At 38.1% G+C, this 25,231-nt stretch overlaps 1 protein-coding gene across 5 annotated transcripts in view; it reads right to left on the reverse strand.

The window, feature by feature from the left end:
• RXFP1 (relaxin family peptide receptor 1) overlaps positions 1 to 25,231 on the reverse strand; it is a 79,504-nt gene that overhangs the window by 47,743 nt on the left and 6,530 nt on the right. For all 5 annotated transcript variants that reach the window (XM_036031961.1, XM_036031960.1, XM_036031959.1 and 2 more), the window contains exon 2: positions 4,742 to 4,879. In XM_036031961.1, the coding sequence (XP_035887854.1) occupies positions 4,742 to 4,879 (138 nt within the window). The remainder of the gene's footprint in view (positions 1 to 4,741; positions 4,880 to 25,231) is intronic.

A 25,231-nucleotide genomic window follows, 5' to 3' on the forward strand; every position in this document is an offset into this window, starting at 1 on the left:
TAGCAAAAACATTCCACAATATATAGCGAATGATGCTACATTAATAATTTATTTTTACTCTTAAGTTAGCACTCAGTTTAAAATGGACAGAAATGATTCCTGAATGAGAGTCCTCACCTTTTTCTAATCAGGTTCCTTTGCTGTTTACTCAGATGCGTTCCCCAAAGTAGCTGAAAAAGCAAAAGGTCCCTCTTTTTTTGATTTGTCCTTGTCTCCCCAAACACTGCTCTAATGACTCTGAGATTTTTTTTGGCCTCTACTTTGCATCTATGACAGTTATGAGTAGAGATAAAAAATCAATTAGTGACACATGACAAAAACATGAGAGTTATATGGGAATTACTCATATCAAATGGTATAACTTAGGGGGAAATTGTACACTTCCATATTGAAGTTATCAGTAATGATCAAAGTTATTACAAAAATGGTACAATCAACTATGATATATCTATATCTGTCTATATCTATCTATATCTATCTCTCTCTATATATCTATATCTATCTATATCTATATAAAGTTTGTGTTACCAACGTATTTTAGAAAGAAAGAGATTTCTGTGAATTCAGCTGAAAACTTGAAATCTATTGTTTTTGCTTACATAGTATTCATGAAAAATGTTAATTGATTTGATGTCTTATTTTTTTGAAATGACAATTTTTTATATTTAGTAAAGTGTTTTGTTATAATGAAATTATGAGTTTCCTAAGAAAACTAGAAACTTAATACTGAAAGTACTTGTTTGAGATGTCTGTGATAATACAAAAGTAATAGTTCTTTCAGAATATAGTTCATTTATATTATAGTTCAATATATGGGGAGTCAAGCTAATTTATTTAATGGTGTTTCACTTTTAAAAAATTTCCTTAAATTTTATTACCACTATTTCCTTTGACCTATTTCTCCATTTTAATGAATATTATTGGTGTCAATGTTTAAATACTTTAAGAGAATAAAGGACAGCTTTTTGAAGCTATGTTTTAAGATGCATTTTAAAAGATTTATTTAAAGAAAAAGTCCTCCTATCCATTCAGAAAAGATTTTTTATTTGACAATATACCATTAAGTTATAAATGATCACTCTAAAAGTGATTTTGGCTGTGTTTTTTAAATTTATATGTCAAGGTTAAATTTATAAGTCAAGATATTGCATTTTATGTGATTGTAACTGTATTTAATGCTGCTTATTCAGATAAGCCTGAGGTTTTCATAATCCAAAAAGAACTACCTTTCTGACAATTTAATTAGCATTAAGCAGAATTTAAGTATGGATGTCTTAAAAATGAACAGCCTGGAGGACACAAATTACCCAAATACTATAAAATAAAGGAGAAAACCTCACAACTGGTGAAGAGAATTATAGCAATAAGGAACAAGAAGAAATAACTACATCTCATAATTTTAGTCACTTGGCCTCTGTAGATGGTGGTGACCTTCTGCCCTCCTTCCTGGGAAGTTCCAGCCGACTGCTGCATGGACGACAGCGGCAGCATGCCCACTGGTTGTCTTTGAGATGTGGAGCAGAGTTCAATTTTTTTTTTGTATTTTCAGATGCTTGTAACTAGCAGAGTGTCTATTTTTCTTATAGAGACTAAAACATTTCAGATAATTGATAATAATTTAGTTTATAAGTTAAAATGCTTGCATATCATCTTGAAAATATAATTCTAGCCCTGGCTGGTGTGGCTTAGTGGATTGAGCACCTGCCTGCGAACCACACTGTCACTGGTTCGATCCTAGTCAGGGCGCGTGCCTGGGTTGCAGACCAAGTCCCCGGTTGGGACTGTACGAGAAGGAGTCGGTAGCTGTTTCTCTTGCACATTGGCTTTTGTCTTCTTCTCTTTAAGTAAAAAATAAATGAAAACACAATTCTAGTTTATTTCTGTTGGTACCGTTTCACATCCTGATTTTCTGCTCACTTGGGTTTAGGTCAGTGGTTCTCAGAATCTATCGTGCATCAGGATGACAAGAAGAGCTTTTGAAATGTCGCTGAGCCACCAGCAGAGTAGAAATTCTGATTCAGCAGGTCTCTCAGACGCAGGAGGGGTCCATCTCACTTCTGGAAACAGGTCTGGCCTTGAGACTTGCCTCAGTAAGGATTGTGGTGGAAGTGCCACGTGGCTGCAAAAGGTCTTGCAGAGTTCCACCTCACTCCTGGGTGCCATGTGTGTACCATGAGAACAAGCCCAGCTTAGCCTTCTGGGAGACCAGAGCTCAGTCACTGGGTAGTCTCAGCCGCAGTCCCAGGCCTGGTGACAACGCTGTTATGCAGAAAACTGCATGGCTGATCTCAGACAAACCGACCTGAGTGGCTGACCCACAGAACTGCTGGTTAAGTAAGTGGTTACTAGTTCTTAACTCACTAAGTTTGTGATATAGTTACAGCTGACTCACACACAAGCTAACACTTGCTGAGTGAGCACTGATTATATGTCAGACACTCTGCTAAACATTGTAAATGCATTAGATCTTATCGAATCCTCTTAACAACCCATGAATACAAATACTCTTATTATTCCTATTTTGCATGAAGAAAAGACATTTTTATCCTCCTGATAGGAAGAATTTATGCCCAGGCCTCTCATGCCTGATCATTACACTCCAGTGCCCTATTGCCTCCTATATCGGGAATTTGCTGTTTGGTGAACGCTGAGAAATTTATATAACTTCAAAGGTTACAACTTTATGGATTGTTACTTTTGTTACTTGGGCTCCTTAAATTTAACACTAAGGTAAGAGTTTCCAAACGTTTTTCATGGAGAAACTACTTGGAAGGTGAATTTGTTGCTCATACCAGCTTCCCATTCTTGCTTCTTGCCAACATTTTAATGAGGGGTGGTGGCGGGGGGAACTCTCAGGTCAAGCCCCCTCTCTGAATTGCTAGCAGGCTGAGGGGGAAGTGGCTGGCAGGGAACAGAACACTTTTACCTTAGTTAAAAAAATGTTTGTGCCCTGGCTGGTGTAGCTCAGTGGATTGAGTGCGGGCTGCGAACCAAAGCATCGCAGGTTCGATTCCTAGTCAGGACACATGCCTGGGTTGCAGGCCACGGCCCCCAGCAACCGCACATTGATGTTTCTCTCTCTCTCTTTCTCCCTCCCTTCCCTTTCTAAAAATAAATAAATAAAATCTTAAAAAAATTAACAATTTCCTTAAAACTTTTTTTTTTGTGTAGCATTCAGTTATCTTAACAAGATGATGAATCTATATATATATTTAAAGAACACATCATCTACAGGCTTTTAAATCAAAGGCATTTGTAGCTTAGGCTCAACAGTTTAGTTGCTTTTCTTGAGTTCCTGCCACCACCCAGAGACAGTGTTCCAAGAAGTTTAATTTCTTCAAGGCGGTGCATTAAAAAGTCTGATACTTGAGGGAGTGGTGACGGCGAGGCTTCAGTATACCAGTAATTTATGCAGCACTTAGAATTGTCTCACATGTCTTCGTCTTCCAAAAATAGGACCTTATTTTTTCACGAGTAAGAAATCTCTTAATTTACATTATTAACCAAAGCTCATTTTTTTTCCCACTGAGTCAGATCTAGCCAGTTCAAGTTCTTTTCTAAATTTGTGTTTTTGTTCATTTGAAAAAATCCCAACCAACAGCCTACTTTTCCTAAATATAATAATTGGCCAGAAGCTTTATAGGGTCATAAATATGGTTGTTAGTGAAATAGTAGGTAAGCTGGACTTAGTGTTTTTTTCTTTTTTAAGAGGTCTAATTTTTTCTTCATAACCACAGTATGCAAAAGATGAGACAGAGCCATAGCAGAAACACTTAAATAGTATCTGCTGTATGCATGCACTCTTCCAAGTCTTTACATTTAATCTTCCCAATTTTTTTAGGGTAGGTACAATTTTTGAACCCTTTCACCACATGAGGAAACTGAGGCAAAGATAGGATAGAGAACATTCTCAAGTATGCATAATTGGTTATTGTTGTATTTGTGTGCACACCAGGCAGTCTGGCTCCAGAGCCCTCATTCTCGATTTCGATACCATTCTGCCTCTATGACATCAGCCGGTTTATACATGAAAAAATTTACTACGACCCTGGCTGGTGTGTCTCGGTTGACGGGGTGTCATACCGCAAACCAAAGTGTTGCAGGTTCAATTTCTGGTCACATACATGCCTAGGTTGTAGGTTAGGTCCCTGGTTGGGGCATGTATGAAAGACAACCAATGGATGTCTCTCTCTCACATTGATGTTTCTCTCCCTCTTTTTCCCTCCCTTCCCCACTCTCTAAAATCAATAAACATGTCTTCCGGTGAGGAAATAAATAAATTAATTAATTAATAGTTTACTACCTGCACAATTACTACTTTCCTGAAGTGCTGGCTGTGGTCCTAACACATAGAAAAGAGCAGGTATTTTAAGCAAACAAAATAAATGTTAAGATTTCCTTAGTGACATATACAGGGTCTGGCAGAAGTAACACCTGCATGAGTGTGGTCAGTAGGGTAATAATATGGGTATAATAATGTTTAGCTTTTATTTGAAATTTCACCTACAATGGCATATGGTGTGCTTGAGTGTGATATTGTCATGGTATAGAATTACATGCTTATGATTTTGTAGTAAAATAGGGGTGTTACTTCTGCCGGACCCGCCCCCCCCCAGTATTTTGTATTGCAGTGGAGCTTTTCGCTTTTCCCATTTCTGTGCCTGTTACACGAGGTCCCAGCGACTGCACCGCCAGTCCTTTTCCTCCTGGTTCTCGCTGGGACTGCAGGCGCCTCACTCACCACAGTTGTCCTCATCGGCCCAGTTCCCGCAGTCGTCCACGCCGTTGCAATGCAGATGCTGAGGCAGGCACTTGCTGACGTTCCCACAGGCGAAATGGCCCAGGGAGCACTGGACGCCCTGCTCACTCCCATGAGAAACTGTGATGAAGAAGGGGAGAAAAGGTTAATATGAAGGCATTGCAAAGGGTGGGCCCCCAATATTTTACAACCACTTGGTCTCCCCATCCTGGCATGCACTTCCATACGGCTGCCTCACCTTGTCTGTGAGCCTGACAGCAAGCGTTTTCCGAGATCCTCCACTCCAATGACACGCTCTCTGCCGCGTCCTCAGAAGATGCCAAAGGGATTCTCCTCCCTTTGTCTTTTCACTTGCTATATCCCACTTGGAGTGCCTTTCCCATCCTTATTTTTCTATGAAAACCCTACTACAGTTTACAGTTTAGCTCAGTCGCCCTCCTCTTTCAAAATTGTTTTAGCCAATCATTTTAAAAATCAGGACTTTATTGCATTCTTACATTTAGCTCAGAATCAAGGCGGGCCAGGTGCCAGAGGAGAAGACATTGGGATATCAGGGACACACACCCATGTGCTCATTCACAGGCTGGATAGTTCCTGAGTGTGAGGCCCTATGCACACAGCACCGGATGAAACAAGGAGAGGTCCTGCTCTTTTCCAATTGGCTGCTTTCACTGAGCAACATGTATTGAAGGTTCCTCCATTTCTTTCATGGCTTAGTACCTCATTTGTTTTTAGTGTGGAATAATAATCCATTGTCTGAATGTACCATAGTTTATTTATCTATTTACCTCCTTAGGGACCTCTTGGTTGTGTCCAAGTTTTGGCAGTTATGAATAAAGCTGCTGTAAACATCTCTGTGCAGGCTTTCACCTGGACATAAGTTAACTATGCCTTTTTAAAATGTTTATATAATTTCAAAACTCACTGTAGACTCCAGTATAATTCTGTTGCTTATTCTCCTTACCAAGTTTGTACATCTTTGACACTTTCTAGAATAATTGTTCAGTATAAAGGAATAAAAGCAGAATAGTTTGAACAGAAAATAAAGCTTCTGATGTAAAAATGTGTTTGTGGCCTATCATTAATTCATGAGAAGAATAAAAGTGTCTATTTCCATTGTAAGGTACAGTGGGACATTTTAATAATGGGGTAACAGCATTCTCACAGACGAGCAATTTATGACAGATATTGACTGTTCTTAGTTGTTTTACAGTGCATAATTTGATGAAGGAAATAGTGAAATTTATATAATGAGCTGTGTTGTAAATAGTCTCCTCACATGTGCAATTATTTTAAAATTGTCAAAACTTTTTCAACAAATTGACCAAAACAAGGCCAAAACAAAGAATTTTTATATCACAGGATGTCACAGGTAGAACATCACACATTTCAGAGAACTCAAGTGTAAATAAATTGATTTGTGTTGAGACTGACTTTTTCATATCTTTATTAATATATAAAGATATAAATTATTAGAAAAATTCTTTGATGAATAGTCAACATTCAGCTATATTTACTGTTTTAACTAGACATTATTGCTTGTGTTTTCATGTTGGTATTTTGAAAATTTTTCTTTGAGTAATTTACTTTCATGAATATATATTTTTAAGAATTTAGTTTTTTATTTTTACACAGAAGGAAAGGGAGGGAGAAAGAGAGAGACAGAAACATCAATGTGTGGTTGCTTCTTACGTGCCCCATACTGGGGACCTGGCCTGCAACTCAAGTATATGCCCTAGATTGGGAATCAAACTGGTGACCTTTGGTTCATAGGCTGGTGCTCAATCCACTGAGCCACACCAGCCAGAGCATTATTATATTTTTATGACCTGTCTTTTAAATTTATATTTAGAGGCAGATATAGCTCTTCAATGTGTTATGAAATCAGTCTTATTTTCATAACATTATGATTCAGCACATGTATATGAAATCTTAAATAATAAGTGATACTTTTTAAATAAGTTTTTTATTTTTTGATGATCTCAAACTTACAAAAAAGATGTACAAAGAATGTTTTCCCCCTCACTCATTGTAAAAGTTTAGTTTATTCAACTTGAGTTAAATATCAATAAAATAAAAAGTGAAGGTGATTGTTTTATTTTATAAGATTCATAAATAGAATAATGTTTGTAAATTGAGGTTAAAGGCTTCCAAAAACAAGGTTGTTGAATTTGTTGCTATAATGAATTGGCATTAATGTAAAACCCAAATATGGTAGAGACTGTTGCTTTGCTGATTCAATAGTAATTTCCAAACTCTGCTCTCTTGCTACCTTCCTATTATGGAGGTTGAAAAAGCAAAACACATTCTTTCCTAACTTCCTCACTTCTGGGTGGCTAAGGTGCACTCTTCTGGCTATGACACATGGGATGTAGCCTGCAGAGGATGTGTTAACTTTCCTGATACAAAAGAGCGATGGAGCTGTATGTATGTATAAACATTTGTCTTCATCCTGAATACACAAATTCTGCTGAGGCTAATATTACTATAGCTATAATATTACACTCATAACTACTAGTTTGAAATTTTTGTGTTCATCAGCTTGACCTCATTATTCTTATTAATTTCTATAATAAATACATTTTTATAAAGTGAATTAAGAAGTTTTAAAACCACTGATCACTTAGTTTGCTTCTTCAGTAACATTTATATATCTATGGCCTTTCTATACTTCAAAACTCATTTTTCTATACATACCCCAGAGCAGCCAACTGTAGAATTCACAAAAATTCAAGATTTCTCAAAGTTTAAAAATTTATGCCCAGTTTGATGATAAGTGTATTTTACATACCCTTTCTGAGATTTTGATATTTCTCAGGAGTGAATATATACCTTGCCTAAGATTACATATGTTTTGTCACTCCCTACCAACCAAGAACATTTGGTTTAGCTCTATATTTTTGGAGTTATTAAGAAGTAGTAACATTTTTCCAACTGTAAATTTATATTAAAATATGCTATGGTAAGCCATATGTACCTTATTCCATCCATTTCTCAATTCTGATATACTACTCCTCACCGATGATCTCCCATTAGATGGTTTTATGTAGTGTGGCTATAAGCAATGAGGGTTCAGTGATGTCTGGATGTGAGGCTTATTGGAGGAAGCAACACTTTTTAATCTCTGTGTATGCTCCTCTTGGGTGTGTGTGTATATGTATTTGTAATTGCAAACACAAATACCAAGCATTAAATAAAAGGATGAGGATAGCAGCAGGAAGGAAATGGCTTCATTTGAATCACTTTTTGTTTATTTTTAAATTCAGTATTTTTTGGTCCTAAAGGTGGAAGCAAGCTCTTTTCATGTAAGGAATGAATAGATGAGATAGAAACATTTAAGAAAATTGGATTTGGTGCAAACAGTGCTAGGCTTATGTCACAGGAAAATTATGTAGCTTAGAAGTAGATGTATGTCTAAATACATTTTAAAAGGCTTTCTGACCACAATAAATGAACCATTAACTATATCTGAATGTCTCTATGCACTGGGAATCAAAAAGTCTCCCGGATGAGGAAATTAATAATTTAAGCAAACAAACAATCTAATTAAAAAATGGGCAGAGGACCTGAATAGACACCTCTTCAAAGAGAACATACAGGTGGTCAATAGACACATGAAAAAAATGCTCATTGTCAGTAATCATTAGAGAAATGTAAATTAAAACCACGAGATATCACCTCATACCTGTCAGAATGGTTATCATCAACAAATCAACAAATAACAAGCATCGATGAGGCTGTGGAGAAAAGGGAGCCCTTGTGCGGCACTGGTGCAGGCTGGTGTAGCCACTACGGCAAATATTATGAAGATTTCTTAAAAAATTAAAAGTGGAATTGCCTTATGACCCAGGAATTCCACTTCTGGGCATTTATATGAAGAAACCCCAAACACCAATTTGAAAGACTATATGCACACTTATGTTCATTGCAGCATTCTTTACAATAGCTAAAATATGTTAGCAACCCAAGAGCTCATCAGTGGATGAGTGGATAAAAAAGCTGATTGATATATATGATGGAATATTACTTAGTCATGAAAAGATCAAAACCTTACCATTGGTGAGAGCATAGATAGACGTAGAGGATATTATGCTAAGTCAGTCAGAGAAAGACAGATACCATATGATTTCACTTATCTGTGGTATCTAAAGAACAGAATAAATAAAATTGAAACAGTCTCATAGATACAGAGAACAGATTGATGGTTGCCAGAGGGAAGGGGTTGGGGGTCTGGGTGAAAAAGGTGAAGGGACTGTGAAGTAACATGATAGTCATGAATGGGGATGTAAAGTACAGCAAAGGGAATATAGTCAATAATACTATAGTAACTATGCATGGTGCCAGGTGGGTACTGGAAGTATTGGGGGGAACATTTTGTAAAGTACATGATTACCTAACCACTATGCTCTATACCCAAAACTAATATAAAACTATATTGAATGTGAACTCTAATTGAACTCTAATTGGTTGAACTATAATCTCAACTAGGACTTGGTAGCAAAACAGACTCAGAACTGCATTAAAACACTTAGTGATGCAGCAGACAGTTAATGATGGCGACAACGTGTCAGGGATGGGGAGCTTGGCTCTATTAGCATGGTGTAAGTTAACACTTAACATTGATATAAATGCTTCTTGCTTTTAGTGGTACTTGGAAATAAATTGTTGTGATTACAATTCTTAAATTGAATATTCTCATCTCATGCAAACATCATTCATGATTTGAGAAACATTTTAATTAATTTTTTTAAAAAAGAGCCCTAACTGAAGACTTGCTCCAGTGCATAAGAACTCAAATAAATATTACAGTCATATTTGAAGCAACTTGGAAAAAATACTTAATAATTTTAATAGCCACAGCAGAAACATTTTTGATGAAGCACTTAAATCACTTCCTTATTAAAATCCTTTGAGAATAAGTGGATGGAAAAACAGAGGAGCAGTCACATATGCTGATTGCCAAGTAAGACACCCGTATTGAGTGATTATCAGTGACTTTCTTTTTTTCTGCCAGAGAATGAGTTACTGTCATTCCCCTATAACTGAAAAATGAGTATATGTTTTGTATGTGTTTCAGAGGGCCGGTGTGAACTGCAGTACCGAGAGAAGAAAAAAATGGTCTAGACTTTAGGCTTTCTTTGACTTGATGGGATTCAGTGTAACTCAAGGGCCAAAGCCAGAGAGCAAGTATAGTGAAGTTTCTTTTATAATGTGGTTTTGAGAAAATTGTACCAGTTTCAGTATAGGAAGGTGATTATACTGTGGCTGGCTATCATTTTGCGGGGAGACATGATTTGACCTGGATCACATCTAAATCTTGAATCCTTCTCTGAGAAATAAAATCTAAAGGGTTTCAGTAAACATTTCTTAGAAGCTCAGTTACGGGTGATTTATCATGAATGAAATAAATTTTATCTTTTATTGTTGACAGATCTTGATAGAAATGCACAAATGCTTACAATCGTGCCCAGGGAACTCATGAAAACACCCACTCGGCGAAACGATAAACCTTGTTCTGTCGCTAATGTAAACAACAGTAACGCTAAAATGGAAAATTTCAACGTGATTGCCCTGCGATCACGGCAGTCACTGCAATAAAGGCAGTGCTGCTCACTTGAATTTGGATTAAAGTAGGTGAGTACATTTAATTAAAATGTTCATAATATTTCTGCACAGCTATGACTTGTGTAGGCACCAAGAGTTTCACTGGACTCTATAACTTATTTCCAGTATTTTTACATTCTACGGAAAATAAGTCATATTCTAATTTTCTTAGATAAGGACTCACATCATCAAAAAATAGAGGAAGTTTACTGGAACGTCTTGTAAGGAAGAAACGAAAGCCGACCAAACAGGAAAAAAAAACAAAAAACAAAACAACAACCAGACACAAAGACAAATGTCCCCTACATTCTTTTAAATATAATTTCTATCTTAAGTAATCACTCTCAATCACTATTTCAGATATCTAAAATAAAAACAAATAAAAATATCAGTTGTAGGAGAGGAATGTTAAATCACATGGTATAATTATGGAACTATATGTTTATATGTACATGTAGTTCAACAATTTGAAACATGAGGTAGATCTACATCCGTACAGTCTACACAGTTGTCTACACAGTTTGTCTACACAGTCAAGTCTATACAATTAAGTCTATGCAGGCTAGTCTTATTTATATAAAATAAAGGATTATACAATATTTGTATTTATAAAGTTCTGATATACTAACAAAAACTGTTAACAGTGATGATCTTTGGGAAGTAGAATCAATAATGTCAAAAAGGAGAGATATTACTCAGCAGTTTATGCCCTTACGAAAATTTGGTCTTTAAAAGAAAGTGTGTATATGTGTGATAATAAAAAATAATCTGAAGTTATTTATAGATATTCAAATGTGTGAAAGTTTGACTTTTTAGCTATAAATATGAAAAGCCATGTATTCTTGGTTAGTTTTGTTTTGACCCATTGAAACAAGGTAGGATGAGGCCAGTAGCTCTCAGTCTGGGTGGTTTTGCAACCCAGGGGACATTGGGCAGGATCTAGAGACATCTTTTATTGTCACAACTTTGGGGGTGCTACTGCCATCTAATAGGTAGAGTCTAGGGATGCTGCTGAACATCCCCAATGCACAGGATAGCTCTTCAAAACAAAGATTTATGTGTCCTAAAATGTCAACAGTGCCAAGTTCAAGAGACCCAGGGCTAAGGCATTGGCGAAGAATCAAGAGGAAAACATTTCATACTGGCAGACTGCTAATCCATGAGCTTACTTGGGGAACAGGCAATTACTGACTTCAGTGGCTGTTTATCATTTAGTGGAGATTTTCAAATGGATTTCAAAAGATTTTACAACTAGATAGACACTACCAGAGGGACCAGTGCAGCTGTTGAATCTCTTGAAAGGTTGTGATCGTTGCTGTTTTTGACAAGTCACTTGGGAACAAGTTTACGGTTTGTAATGTCCACTAATGCCAGGGAGGATGTTTGTGTTATTTATAAGGAATAATTTCTTAGCTGCAAGAATTATTAAACAATGTTTGGGTTACTAAGACAATCTCTGGAGGTTTCAAAACATTGGGTAGAAAATTAAAGCATATGTTGCCAAAAGAAATAGGAAACAGAATACTTTCAGAATGCTTAAAGTAGTTCCCTGGCTCTCTGAATTACATAAGCAGATATTTAAAATAAGCTATCATTTAAAGTTCAATAGGCTATCATCATTTAAATAAGCTATCATTGTAGACTTTAAGTTTGAAATTTTGAGATGTGTATGCTCTGTATAAACAAAATACTCAATCTTGAAAAAAAATTCAATCATCTCTACCTCAATAAAGTCGAAAAAGAGAGCAAAGGAATTCAGTTGTCCTGACAAAATCCAGACACTCAATATCTCTTCATAATATTGCTTCAGTCATTTGTCATTTTCAATTTTCTATTATGCTCGTTCTTATAACTTTTAGTATCAGCTCCAGATAAATCAGATACTGTGTGCACCCAGAATCATGTTTTCGTATTGTCTGTCTCCATCCAGTTGGACACACAGAGCTGACCTAGGCACAGGACTGCCTAGGTCAGCATGCCACCCCTGCGTGTGCCAGGTAGAGTGCTGCCTCCTACTGATGAAACGGCAGTGGGTGGACAGAGTGACTTCCTAGTTACCTGCCCATGTCCTGTGCTTTTTTCAGGATTAGATATCACCTCCCCCTGAAAGCTTCCATTTCATCCTTAGGCTGAATTACACACCTGTTTTCTGTTTTCTGAGCATCCTGTGCCGATCCCATTCCAGCCCCTTGCTGCACTGTACTGTAATTCTGTCTGTCCACATGGGTCTCTTCAGTCAGCCTTCTGAGGGTAGGCTGTGCCTCAAATCATGCCTCAAATCATGCTTGTGTCGCTTGTGTTTAGCATGGCAGTTTAAGGTGGCAGGACCTACTTCTGACTGATGAATGAGAAGTAGAGACATGTGCTGCATTGAACTGAACAGAAATGGACTGATTGTTTATTAGTGCCCTCTACTTATTGTTCCCAGCTTGATAGTCCATGCCATATTCTACTCATATTCTCCCTATGTCATTAGTCTAGGGAAACATGAGGACATGTTTGTTACAAATGACTTCCCGTGGAAACCAAGCCAAAAAACCCTAGAAAAACTAGGCAGAACATGTTAAAAATTTTAGTAAGTTATATCTTTCCATTAAATTTGATCTGATTTTTAAAAACTCTTGACTCGTTTATGGATGCCTGATAAGTTAGTGGGATAACATTCAAGGATAATGACTGAAGTTTTTCTTTCTCCTAAATTTGTTTTGTTGCTGGGACCCTTCACTCATTTATTCAGTGATATTCACTATTTCCTAGGGAGGCATTCATAGCTGAGAGGACCGAGCAATATATTACCACCCAAATTATTTTACAAACTTCTGGCTGAGGCAATATTGAAAGTCCAGATTTCCATGGCAAGAACAAAGCTTTTGGGGAGATAATGTTTCTTTTTCTTTAAGCTAAAAAAGGTTGACTTACCTGGAGGACTTAGAAGAGAGAGTTTATCTATAAATCACAGACTGAGAAAAATGCATATGTGATGGTTAATTTTTTTGAGTTTTTAGTATTTATTTATTTAATTTTAATTTTCTTACTGCTGTTCACTTGGTGGTTAATTTTATGTGTTAATTTGGATAGGCTATAGTGCCATCCAGGTGTTACTGTGAGGGCATTTTGTAAATGTTGTTAGTGTCTACAGTCAGTTCACTTTAAGGAAAGGAGAGTCCCCTCAATAATATGGGTGGGCTTCATCCAATCAGTTGAAAACCTTAAGAGCAATTAAGGTTTTCCTGCAGAAGAAAAAATTCTAGGTGTGGACCACAGTGTCAGCTCCCTCCCAAGGGTTTTTAGCCTTAAGAATTTCAAACTTGCCCAGCTACATCCCACAAGCGAGTAAGCCAATTCCTTGAAATAAATCACTATATCAACAACTAGCTATACATACATATGCATATATACTTACATATAAATATAAGTCATATAAACATAAAAATCACCTTATATGTGTGTGTCTGTGGGGATTTATTATAAATACATAGTGTATATATATATATATAGATATCTATATATCTATAAATGTGTATATATTTTCTACTCATTCTGCTTCTCTCACAGAACCTTAATTCAGCACATGGGGAAGTTTTTGTGCCTCTCCCCCAAAGAAGAATCTGAGTATCAGCTGGTAAATGTTTGTTGAGTGAATAAGTAGGTCTCTAAACAGAGTAGTCGAGATCTATCAATGTTTTTTTGATTTGCAGCATTTAAAACTTCTCCCTTTTAGACTTAGTTTTGTGGCAAAGCCACAACTGCAGTTATATCTAACTCTGTTTCCCCTGGACCTGCACTTGTATGGCTGAACTCAACAGGAGAAAAGCACGTGACCCATTTCAAATCCAGGACACAAATCTAAGTGTGTCCTTGATGCTGACCAGCAGCTGTGCCCTCTTCCATGATTCCCTCTTCCCTATATTCTCTCCATCTCCTACATGATTATTTTATTCCTTCTCCTCTCAACCCCTAGCACCTCCTCTCCTATATTCTTACCTCAGTCCTAAACCCATCAGAGGAGCCACTCAAATCTCCCACTGCATCTCCCCTGGGCCACCCTTATGTGCTCTGCCTCCTCACCCTTGTTGTGGAAAAGCTGTCTTTGCTCCTGTCTAACGCCAGCCTTACAGCTGAGCTCCCAGGTTGTGTCTCCTGTCTCCTCAGGACACATACCAATGATTCCCCCTTCTCTCTTAGCATTGTCAATTTTACCTCTTTCCTGGGTCATTCCCAACAGCCTGAAAAGGTACCATTATGTCTCCCTTCTTAAGAACAGGACAAGACAAAAAAAATTGTCATTTTTCATGCCAGTTACATCCCCATTTCTTTTCTCTCTCTCTCTTAAGCAAAACTTGTCAAAATTTTCTGTACTAGTGTCTCTGTTTCAATTTTTGTGTTTAACTTTATTTCTAAAGTTTTGGAAATTCATTGAATATAATATTAACATTCCCTTGTGAATTTGGGTTATCATGTTGACGATGCCCTTAGGGCCTTTTGAGGGGACTTGTCACTTTTTTAATATTTTTTTTCCCACAATTCTTCACCAGCTGTCACTCTAGCTGTTATTCATTCATCTCCATGGTATCAGTACTCTAATTACCATCTCTAATTTGCTATTGGAATCTGCTGGAGCTAAAAATGCAGACACTCAGACACGTCAGATACCTGCCTGTGTGAAGAGTGAGCAAATAAGCTACGAATGAGGGCCTGTCTGGGTTTTTGAGAATCTGAGTTTTGAGGCTCTAGGGTAAGAAATATCCAGTTGGGTAAGATGTTATAAATATTGCTTAGGGCTTAATATTCTGCCATAATAAACATTTAAACATTTATTTAATAAAAGTGTACATTTCCTAACATATAAAGTAGTATAGTAGCCATTTCTAGTTTTTCTATTTATACATTTCTAGAATATATCACAAACTACAACAAATTCTTTTCCTGACACTCCAACCATCACATTTTACTCCTGCTCACCGATGTGACAGCAGTCAGTTTTATTGATTACACCAGAAGTGCAGTCAAGACATAAAGGTCCAGAAATAAGGGCAGTTGTATTTCTTTGTAATAGCTCTTCCGTTCAGCATCTAATTTCCATCCCTTGTCTCAGTGGTGATTCCAATCTGTATTATCTCACGTCTGGGTAATAAATTTTTAACAGCTTCCTTTTGGTTAGGCTTTAGACTTACAGTCAAAGCATCCCCAACTGACCACAACCTACTTTTTTAAACCTAAGAGTCCATTATATTAATCTTTCACTCCACTTAGTTTATTTTTTCCTTTCAGATTTTTTTTTAAAGATTTTATTTATTTATTTTTAGGAAGGGAAGGGAGGGAGGGAGAGAGAGAGAGAAACATCAATGTGCGGTTGCTGGGGGTTATGGCTTGCAACCCAGGCATGTACCCTGGCTGGGAATCGAACCTGGGACACTTTGGCTCCCAGCCCGTGCTCATTCCACTGAGCTATGCCAGCCAGGGCCAGATTTTTGACATTTACTCTATTTTAGTCACTAGGCTAGGCATTTTATATGCCCTATTTTATTTCATCTTCAGGACTCCATTAGCTAATTATTAATAGTATCATGATTTTACAGTTGGAAGGTATAAGTTACTTGGGGATCACAGAACTAGTAAGTGGCAGAACTGAGATTCAGACTCAGGCGTGTCTGACTCTAGAACATGTGTTCTTTCCCATGGTGCCTCTACTAGTCCTCCATATTGATCTGCTTATATGAGTCCCTGAAAAATCATTTGTACTTTTGCTTCTCCATTTTTTGACTTACAATAGTGTCCTTGCATATCTTCTTTTTCATCTAAGTATTCTCCTTCACAATCAAGCTCAATTATACATTTGAACTGACTTCCTCTTCTGTTCTGGGTAATCTGTCCCTTTTGAAATTTCTGAGTGCAAGGATAAGATGCTGCTTTATTGGGACACTTACGTTTGTGTTGCCCTGAGTGCTTCAAGCTATTTCCTTGCAAGGTCAAAGATAAACAGGATGCATCTAAATAGACATTTTCCTATTGTTTCTTGATGAATGTATTGGAGGCAGCAGCTTTAAAAATTCAGACTCATGGTTCACATGGAGCACTGATTTCCAATGAAGACAATGGTTTATTACCCTAGCTTCTCCTTCCTTAATATTGAGAAAGTAAATTTCAAAAATTAAAAAGGGGTAGATACAATTCTCTCATTATTTTCCTCTTTAGAGAAGTAATTTCCAGAAATAAACAACTGAAAGATAAAACCTCATGGTGAACTTGCCCAAGTATGGGCAAGAGGGACCAAACAGAACAGAGTGAAATCGCATATACCATGTGTTCCGAGTGGCAGATACTATAACACTGATTCAGTAGAGTTATGTTCTATTCCTAGGTATGCCTGTAAGTCGATGGGCAAATCTGGGCAAGTCACTTCATCTTCCTGGATTTCAGGTTTCCTCGCATGTGCGAAAAGGAGACAGTACCACTTATTGTAACATTATTTGGTTCTGGGTGGGAGATGAAGTATTAATAAGGAAAGTTCATTTTTAAGGGGAGGTACAGGAAGAAAAGATCAGTGAAGAAAAATTGAGAAGAAATATGGAATGGAATTGAGAAGGAAGGAATGAATAGATTTAACTAGTGACTGGAAGAGTCAGAGAAACTTAGTGGACTACCCACTACCCATTTTCCCCTTGCCCTCTAACAATGGGATCCCCGTTTTGTCCGTGGTGACGATGTGCTCAGCACCAGAAGGTGAGATGACTGACCTCAACATTAATGTTATTCTTGGTTCCCACCTGCCCTCCTGCCTTGGCAGTTACACTTGTGGGACCAAATTCTGACCAATGAAGTTTAAGAAGTAGAAGACGTCTTAGAATAATTTCTGGAAAAGCTATTGTTCTCCTGATAAAAGGGGAGAGATGAAGCTTCATGCCACTTTTCCCTTCCTTCCTGCTTTGACTGTGGACTTCATCTCTGGCACTAACAGTGGCCATCTTCCATGCACTAGGAGGTAAGTGTTTAATGTAATCACCAGTGCACAAAGGATGGTGGAGAGGAAAGAGCCTAGGACCCCCATGGCATGGCCGAATGGCTGCTCCAAGACAAGCAAGCATTTACTCTGGACTGTGTTTATGTGAGAACAATAAATTCTTGTTTTTTAGTCCACTTGGGTAAGTCTTTCTCTTTGTTGCATCTAGAATGCATTTCTGATACAGAGAGGATTGGTGGAAGTAGTAATCCAGACTCTACCCTGGTGGGGACCATGAGAACTGTGAGTGTACATAAGTGAGGGGACCCTGAAAATGACCACCAATGGGTTGAGGCAAGGTGTGGGTTGAGGCTTGCGGTTTCAGAAATGACTGAGAGTTGACAGGTAAGTGTGATGTCTTTGAAGAGTGGTTGAGAACAATGAAAAGAATGAGTGAGATGTGAAAACGGGAGATTCTGTGAGTCATGATTTTAAAGAAAAATTGATGCAAATGGAAAGATCATCCTTCCAAACAGCATGTAGTTGGTATATTTCTGTGGCAACATTTTTAACAGTCCTGTGTTCACCAGAGCTGTACTTTCAGGTATACATAAAAAAGAGTACTCGGATCAGATAGACCCAAATTGAGAAATGTCCTGCAGAACAAGTGGCCCACATTCTTCCAAACTCAATGTCATTGCCTTTGGATTAAAGGGGACTCCATAGCTGTGGCTGCTGAATGCAAGGTGTGACCCTGGACTGGAGCCTAGGTTAGAAAAACATTTTTTTCTATAAAGGTTATAATTAGGACAAATCGATGAAATAAAAATATGGACTTTATATTAGGTAGTCTTGTTTTATCAATGTTAAATTTCCTGAATTTAGTAATTGTATGGGGGCCTACGGAATGTAATTCTTAGGATGTACAGGCTGAAGTATTTAGGAGTGAAGGGGCACAATGTTTGCAACCCACTCTTAAACCATTCATGAAGAAAAATATGTATGTATGTATGTATGTTTGGTGAGAGACAGAAAACAGATGTGGGAAAATGTTAACAATGGGTGTCTGTAGTTGAAAATATATGGGTCTTTATTGTACTAGTTTTGTGAAGTTTTTGTAGGTTTAAAATTTTTTTGAAGTAAAATTTTTAAATTTGGTAAATATTTTAATATTTTAACTTGTGGTGGAAACAGTTTCTAAAGTTCCTAGGTTTAAATATTGTTATTATGTGAAAAGTGTTAAACTTCCCTTTGCCTGGCATTTGAGTTTATACCCACACAATTTTTGAGTAAATCTGAACTTACCTGGACACCCTATACATGTGTGTATGTTTAATGTATGTTCGTGTTAAGCTTTCTGAATAGTATTGGTGTGAGACACAAAGAATTTTGTATCATATTGCTTATATGATACATTATTCCTTATCATCTCTGTGTTTCTGACTTGGAGTTTATGATTTTTCTGCCCCATTTTTAACACAAAGAACAATTTCAAAGGCATTTGAATGGGAGTTGAATAGGCTTTACTGACATAGGTGTTTATGGTGCGTAGTGAGGAGGATATTAACTTTTCTGGGGGAAATGCAATAAGCAGGATTCTGAATGTCGTTAAGGAGCAGCTCAGAGCAGGCCTGTAGCCTACAGGTTAAGTGGCCACTGTTCCCATGGTAGCTATTACTTTGTGAATAACATCTATTATAGGCTTAACTTTAATGCTTTTCCATATAACTACTTATTATTCAGTAAAACCAGAGCAGCTTATTATAATCTGAATGCTATTATCCTGCTTTTGCCTTTTCTTGAAATTGCTACAGCTTCAGACAACGGAAGTCCCCAAGGTTTGCTCCCTACACCTGCCCTGCACATTCACAGCAGCAGCTCGGTGCGGCTGCCATCCGGTGGGAAGTGTTACTCTTAGAAGTGCCATTGTGGCCTTGGTGCAGTTTTGTGACTTCTCAGTTTCTTCTCCTAGAACATGGGGATTAATATATTTTTCTCCCAAGTTTTTCTGTATGCTTAGATAAAGCTAATGGGAGACCCCTTGTTGCCTTTCATGGAATTTCTCTTCTTTCTAAGTCCATAGGTCTTAATTTCTGGGTTATTTCTATTTGTGCTAATGTATATATGTCATAGAATCTCTACTATTCAACCAGTCACTAATTCATGAAATGGTAAGCACCATGGGCAAAATATTGACTGAGATGCCAAGGGTCACATGTGGTCCACTTTGAGGCTGGGACCCTCTCTGATACCATGTAGGTATTGCTTATGTCTTTCTTTTCTTATAACGTCTATCAGGAACAATACTGTTCTTAACATTTTCTAGAGCACCCTCATCCTTAAACCTCTCATGACTGAGCTCTAATGAACCCAAACCACCTGTGGTGCTTAGCTTGTGTTGCCGGTTCCCTTGCTTCTTATTGCTGCCATCTGACATTAAGAGTGAAGCCTGTGAGGAGAATTGGTTGCTAATTGGGTCACCAGGTCAAGCAGTGAGGAAGGCTTCATCTTCTTTTGCTTCGGTCATGCTCTGTTATTGTGGTTGTCATCTGGGCTGGCTCTGAGTGGCTGGCTGCTCGCCTGCCCGTCTGCTCACTACCCAGCTCACTAGACAAATAAATAGGTTGGAAGCTCACCTGTGGCAGCACCATTTCTCTAGAACTGCATCATTAAGCAGAGAAGCCATAGATTCTATGACCATTTTTCTACATTTTTTTCTCATTTTAAGGGAAATTTCTTTAGCTGCTCTCTGATCCTTAAAATTGTTTGCATTCTTTCATCTTCCAGGTGCAAAGGATTCTCTTTTTCTCTGCCCTTCACCTCCCTCCTGCGATCCATCAGCAAAGGCTGGAGGTTTTATCCCCACAACTACCCCGAATGCGTCCCCCTCTCATCTCTGCTTCTTTCCCCCATAGTGTCAGCTGCTGTCCTTTCTTAGCTGCAATTGTCTCCCACTTGGGCCTCCTGCTTTCATTCTTGCCCCTTGGCAACCTGGTCTCTATACAGCATCCAGAGGGAGCTTTGGAAAATAAGTTAGACCACAAAAATGTCCTCTTTCAGACCTTCGACTTTTATCCTACTGTCCTTAGAATAAAATAAACTCTTTACCATCACCTTCCAATTGAATGAGCTCCTCTGTCCTATTCTCTGACTTGGTTTCTTTCCACTTAGTTTGAGCCACATCGACTGTCCTCTCAGTGGGCTAAGTTGGTCTCACGTGAGGGCCTTTGAATGAGCTGTTCTACCAACGTGGATGGCTGGATTGTTCTTCCCCCGAGACCATGGCTGGCTGTTCCTCATGATATAGGTCTCAGCACAAATCTCTCTCCTTTAGACTGTTTGGGATCACTCTACCTAAAGCCCCTCCACATTCCTTGCTAGTCACTCTCTTATTACACCATTCTTTTTTTTCTCTTCTTCACAACACTTCTTTCACTGTCTGAGATATTTTATTTATTAATTTGCATTTTTGTTATTTGACTGTTGCCTCTAGAACGTAAACTCCTACAGGCAAGGATCTTTACGTTTTGTCTACCACTGACTTCTGATGCCTGTGTTGGTGCTATGCATATTGTAGGAACTAAAAAAAGTTGATGCAAAGGAGAATGAATAATTGTCTGTATATTTGAAACATGTAGAGAAGTATTTTTGTATGGTGGTGCTGTGAAAGTCTCTTTAATAGGTATGGTATGTGGCCCTTCTCTATGGCTTCAGCTAATCCCCAGTTTCTGTAAATATCAACCAAAGGCATCTGGGGCCTGATCCTAGCTTAGTCAGCTACCACGTATTTGTTTCCTCAATGGACATGGGCTTTATATCATTCTGTGCAAAACCTCCATTCCAATTTATTTACTATGGTCCGAAGTACATTCTCGAGTGTGGCTTACAAAGATCTCATGATTTAGTTCCAATGGTCATCTCTAACTTTATCTCCAATCATCTGCTTCAGCCCTAGTTAGTCCCTGAGCTTCTCATTATTTCCTTAACCTGCCAGGCCCTTTACAGTCTCTGTAGCCTTGCCCGCACTTGGTCCGTTCCCACAAAACCTTTTTTCTTTCCCTGGGAAGCAGTAAGTGGTAGATCTGAATTCAGTTCAACTTGTTTGGTTAGTGTGCTGATCTGGAAATGGATATAAGAATACTTGTCTTATACAATGGGAGATAATATACATAATTATGTATCATGATTTGCTGTTTGTATGGTGAATGGAAAGAAGTTAGACCTGTGTGTTAGATGAACCTGAGTTCAAGTTCTGCATTAAGCACTTTTGTTCCTGTGGCCTTGGCAAATTCCCAAACCTGAGACTTAGTTCATCATCCTGACAAGTGAGGATATCTTACTCTTCAGGGTTAAGAAATTAACTAAACAACACTTGTAAGTGTTTATCATTTAACCAGAGCTTCAGTAATGTAATTGAATCTAACAATAGATAGCAATATAAATAATTTATGTTAATAATCAAAATACAGCAACTGTAGAATAGCACATTTTATGTATCTAAGTGTGTAGAACAAAGCACATTATAATACATACTATAAATAGCAATGCCCCCAGGATTAATTTAACAGGAGTGTAGGGGTCTGGGGGCTAACTAGAGGAGACTGGGATGGTGCCGCTTCGAGGGAGAATGGGTGCATCATGTCGTATCATTTATCACAAACTTTTATTTTTTTACTTTCCATCAGAAAAGATGTATGGGAGAAAGTTAATAGGTAAACACAATGATCTGTTTTTTTTTTTTTTCACAAATATCAGATCACTTTTATATTTTGATGTTTTCATCTAAAATGTCATTAGTGTTGGTTAGAACAATAGAAAAAGAAAGCATGTAGTAAAATGTAGGGGAAAGAAATTAAAAGTAAAAATAACTCAAAAAGTGTGTTTAAGTAGAATAAGAAGAATCAGTTTGGGCAACAGAATGGAAGGGTGGGAGGAAATACAGGATTTTGAGTCATGTTATTTGAGTTAGAACCCATACTGGGTGGGCACATTTGTGTGTGACTTAAAAAAATTAAGATACCACTTTGATAAAGTGAATAACCTCATCCAACATTATGTAAGTTTTAAAAATTCTTATTTTCCTTTAGAAGATTTTTGAAAGTGAGGGTGAACAGGTATATTCACTTGTATCCACTTAAGATTATGGGGAAATGCAGCCAAATATTTACTACCAAACATTTTGCAAATTCTCAAGTTCATATTTTACTAGGGTATTTCATTATAATTATTATTTCTAATTACTGTGGCTTCATATTTATAATTCTTGCTTACAAATGCTCTGAAGGGGAGCAGCATGTACCACCCCAAAATGTGCCACTGAGACAAGTGGATGGTTTTGGGCTGAAAGCGTTAAAACCCAGCAGACTCAGAAAAAAGCATTTTGTCTCCCCTTTAACTGCTTAAAAGAATTCAGATAGGGGGCTTATAGCAGGAGAAGAGCTATTATCAGAGATAACTTTTTATATCGGAAAGACCTGCATGGCAGGGCAAACCTCTATTTAACAAACATTTGGTCGTCTCATCTTCCTGTGGAATGTCTTCCTCCCTTTTGAAGAAGCACCAAACCCCTACCGGTGCTCCTTAGCTCAGGATGGTCGACAAGCCTTAATTACCTGCTGGCCGTGTCTGGGAGGGGGGTCAGGGGGATGTCTCCTCATGTCTTTGGGGCTCCTATGCATATGAGATTTTTTTCCTGTTCATCTATTTTATGTCAATTTAATGATTAGACCAGCCAAAGAACCTAGAAGGGAAGAAAGGAAGAGTTTCCTGCCCCTGTAGTTTCATGCTTTTATCATATACCCACATATACTTCCTTCTTGGTCATTCCTTTTCATCCTTCCACTACCAAAACTAGGCAGTTAGGTTGAACGTCATTGCCCAGGGAAGGTAGAGCATGAAAGATCCGTTCTAGAATAGTCAAGTTCTTGCCTGAGTTCCAAAGTTTACAAGCCATGGCTTTCAACTGCAAAAAAAACAGGTGCTTGAGAGAAAATGCTTTCTTCCTATTTATTTTTTTGAATTTTACTGTCTTAGCTTTGAATATAAAAAACCAAATACTAAAGGACACAGAGAATTGAGTCTTTCCATGACCTGTAGAGAGATTTAAGCATTGACCTTGGTAAGAACTAAAGGTGAGAATGAACTGTTCTGTCCCTTTGGAATCTAAAACCCCTGGGGGAAGGGAGGAAGTGAAAATCACCAAGCAAGTTTAGGGGGTTATCCAAACAGAGGTGATTCTCATCTCCAATTCTAATACCCAGCTGGAGGAAAGGACAAGTCTCTAGCAGCACATACACCCTGTCTCATGGGAGGGGATTGGGGAGCCATGGTGGAAGGGTAAACTAGAGAGAGGGTCTGAGTCAGCCCAAATCTCCCTTGACTCCTGATGGATGAGGAAGGGTATTTGAGGGTGTCCTTTGCTTTCCTGAGAAGGCTGGCTCTGGGCAGTCAACATAAAGCGGTGTTGTTTGGGTGAGAAGCGGCTGGAATATCTGGCCCTGGTCCTGGAGAATACGGAAGTGTTTGCATGCTTCCAGCAGGTGCTGATACCAGCACCTGGCAGAATGAGGGAACTCACACGGGAAGCTGAAATGTTCATCTCTCTTCCTACTCTCCACCTTGATGTTTCAGAAGCTGCCCCCGAACCCACATTCTGTTGGGTAGAAGGGGAAGAGCGTGGAGTGGGTATGAGTTGTTGAATTGATTTAGATTGTATTTTTTAAAAAAACACCTGATTTTTAAGCCTAGTTACTTCGAATTAGCAAATTTAAATGTCTGTTATTTTATGGAGGAGTCATGAGCGCCGAGTTAAGTCATAAAAACATAAAATTTAATTTTTGTACACCTGAAAATTATTTCCTAAAAATATAAAACAATTTTACTATATACTATACCTGGTTTTGATTCACTTAATTTAGTGATGGGGCAACACTATGAAAGCATGTGTGTTTGTGTGTGCAATAGTTTATAGCATTTCCCTCCACCCTCAACTTTCATGACAGAAATGCTGGCACTGCCTTTTTAAACTTCCTCTCTGAACTCCTCTCCCACTCTGCTTTTTGAGGAAAAAAATAAAAGATAAAAACTGAGAGGTGAATTCTCCTGACAAAATCAGCCAGAATAGAAAACAAACTTTGCACGCAAGAAGGCCGCGCAGCGGAGGGGCGTGTGGAGTACCGAGCGTATCAGGAGTGGGGGCTGGGTGACGGGGAACAGGGGCCAGACAGGGGACCACACAGCCCTGGATCGAAGAGAGAAATCCCGGGTGTGAACAGTGTCAGAGGCTCTGGGGACTGGAGAGTGATAGAGAAGAGCAGAAGGCGTGGGGCTTTAACGAGACTTGTGTAGATCACTTATAACGGACCATTATTTAAATCTTTTCAGAGGCATGAGTGGTTTCTAGAGGAGTTTCTTGAAATGGGAACCCGTTCTGGGACTGGATCGCACATAATGGCTTTATAAGGGTTACACTAGCATCGTCCCCAACACTACATGCCTTCGTCTGTTCCTCACCCTGCCTCTGTACTGTGGGCCTCTGGTGAGCTCACTGATTTCTTCTTTTATCCCTGAGCACTGCCTTGATAAGTTCCATTCTCCTCTGTCAGTACCACATTCATTCATTCTTTCTTCTCCATTTATCTGTTTAGGCATTCATTATAATTCTGCCATAGGCAAAAATGTTGAGGGGATATAATAATGATAAAATGTTTGGCTTTGGACTATCTGTTCACATTTTAACTTAATAATTACACCAGTGCCTATTCGTATCTATCCATCTTAGACTGTGAAAACCTAGAGGGAAGGGAATGAATCTATTTATTTTTGTGTGTGTGCAGCTCCTCCTAGGTGTTGACTATAATAGACTATAAAGATAATATTGAACCTGACATATATACTTGCATAGAAACTTTGAAAACAAAGATGCCTAA

The sequence above is a fragment of the Phyllostomus discolor genome, chromosome 8, assembly GCF_004126475.2.
Source record: "Phyllostomus discolor isolate MPI-MPIP mPhyDis1 chromosome 8, mPhyDis1.pri.v3, whole genome shotgun sequence".
NCBI classification, from domain to species: domain Eukaryota; kingdom Metazoa; phylum Chordata; class Mammalia; order Chiroptera; family Phyllostomidae; genus Phyllostomus; species Phyllostomus discolor.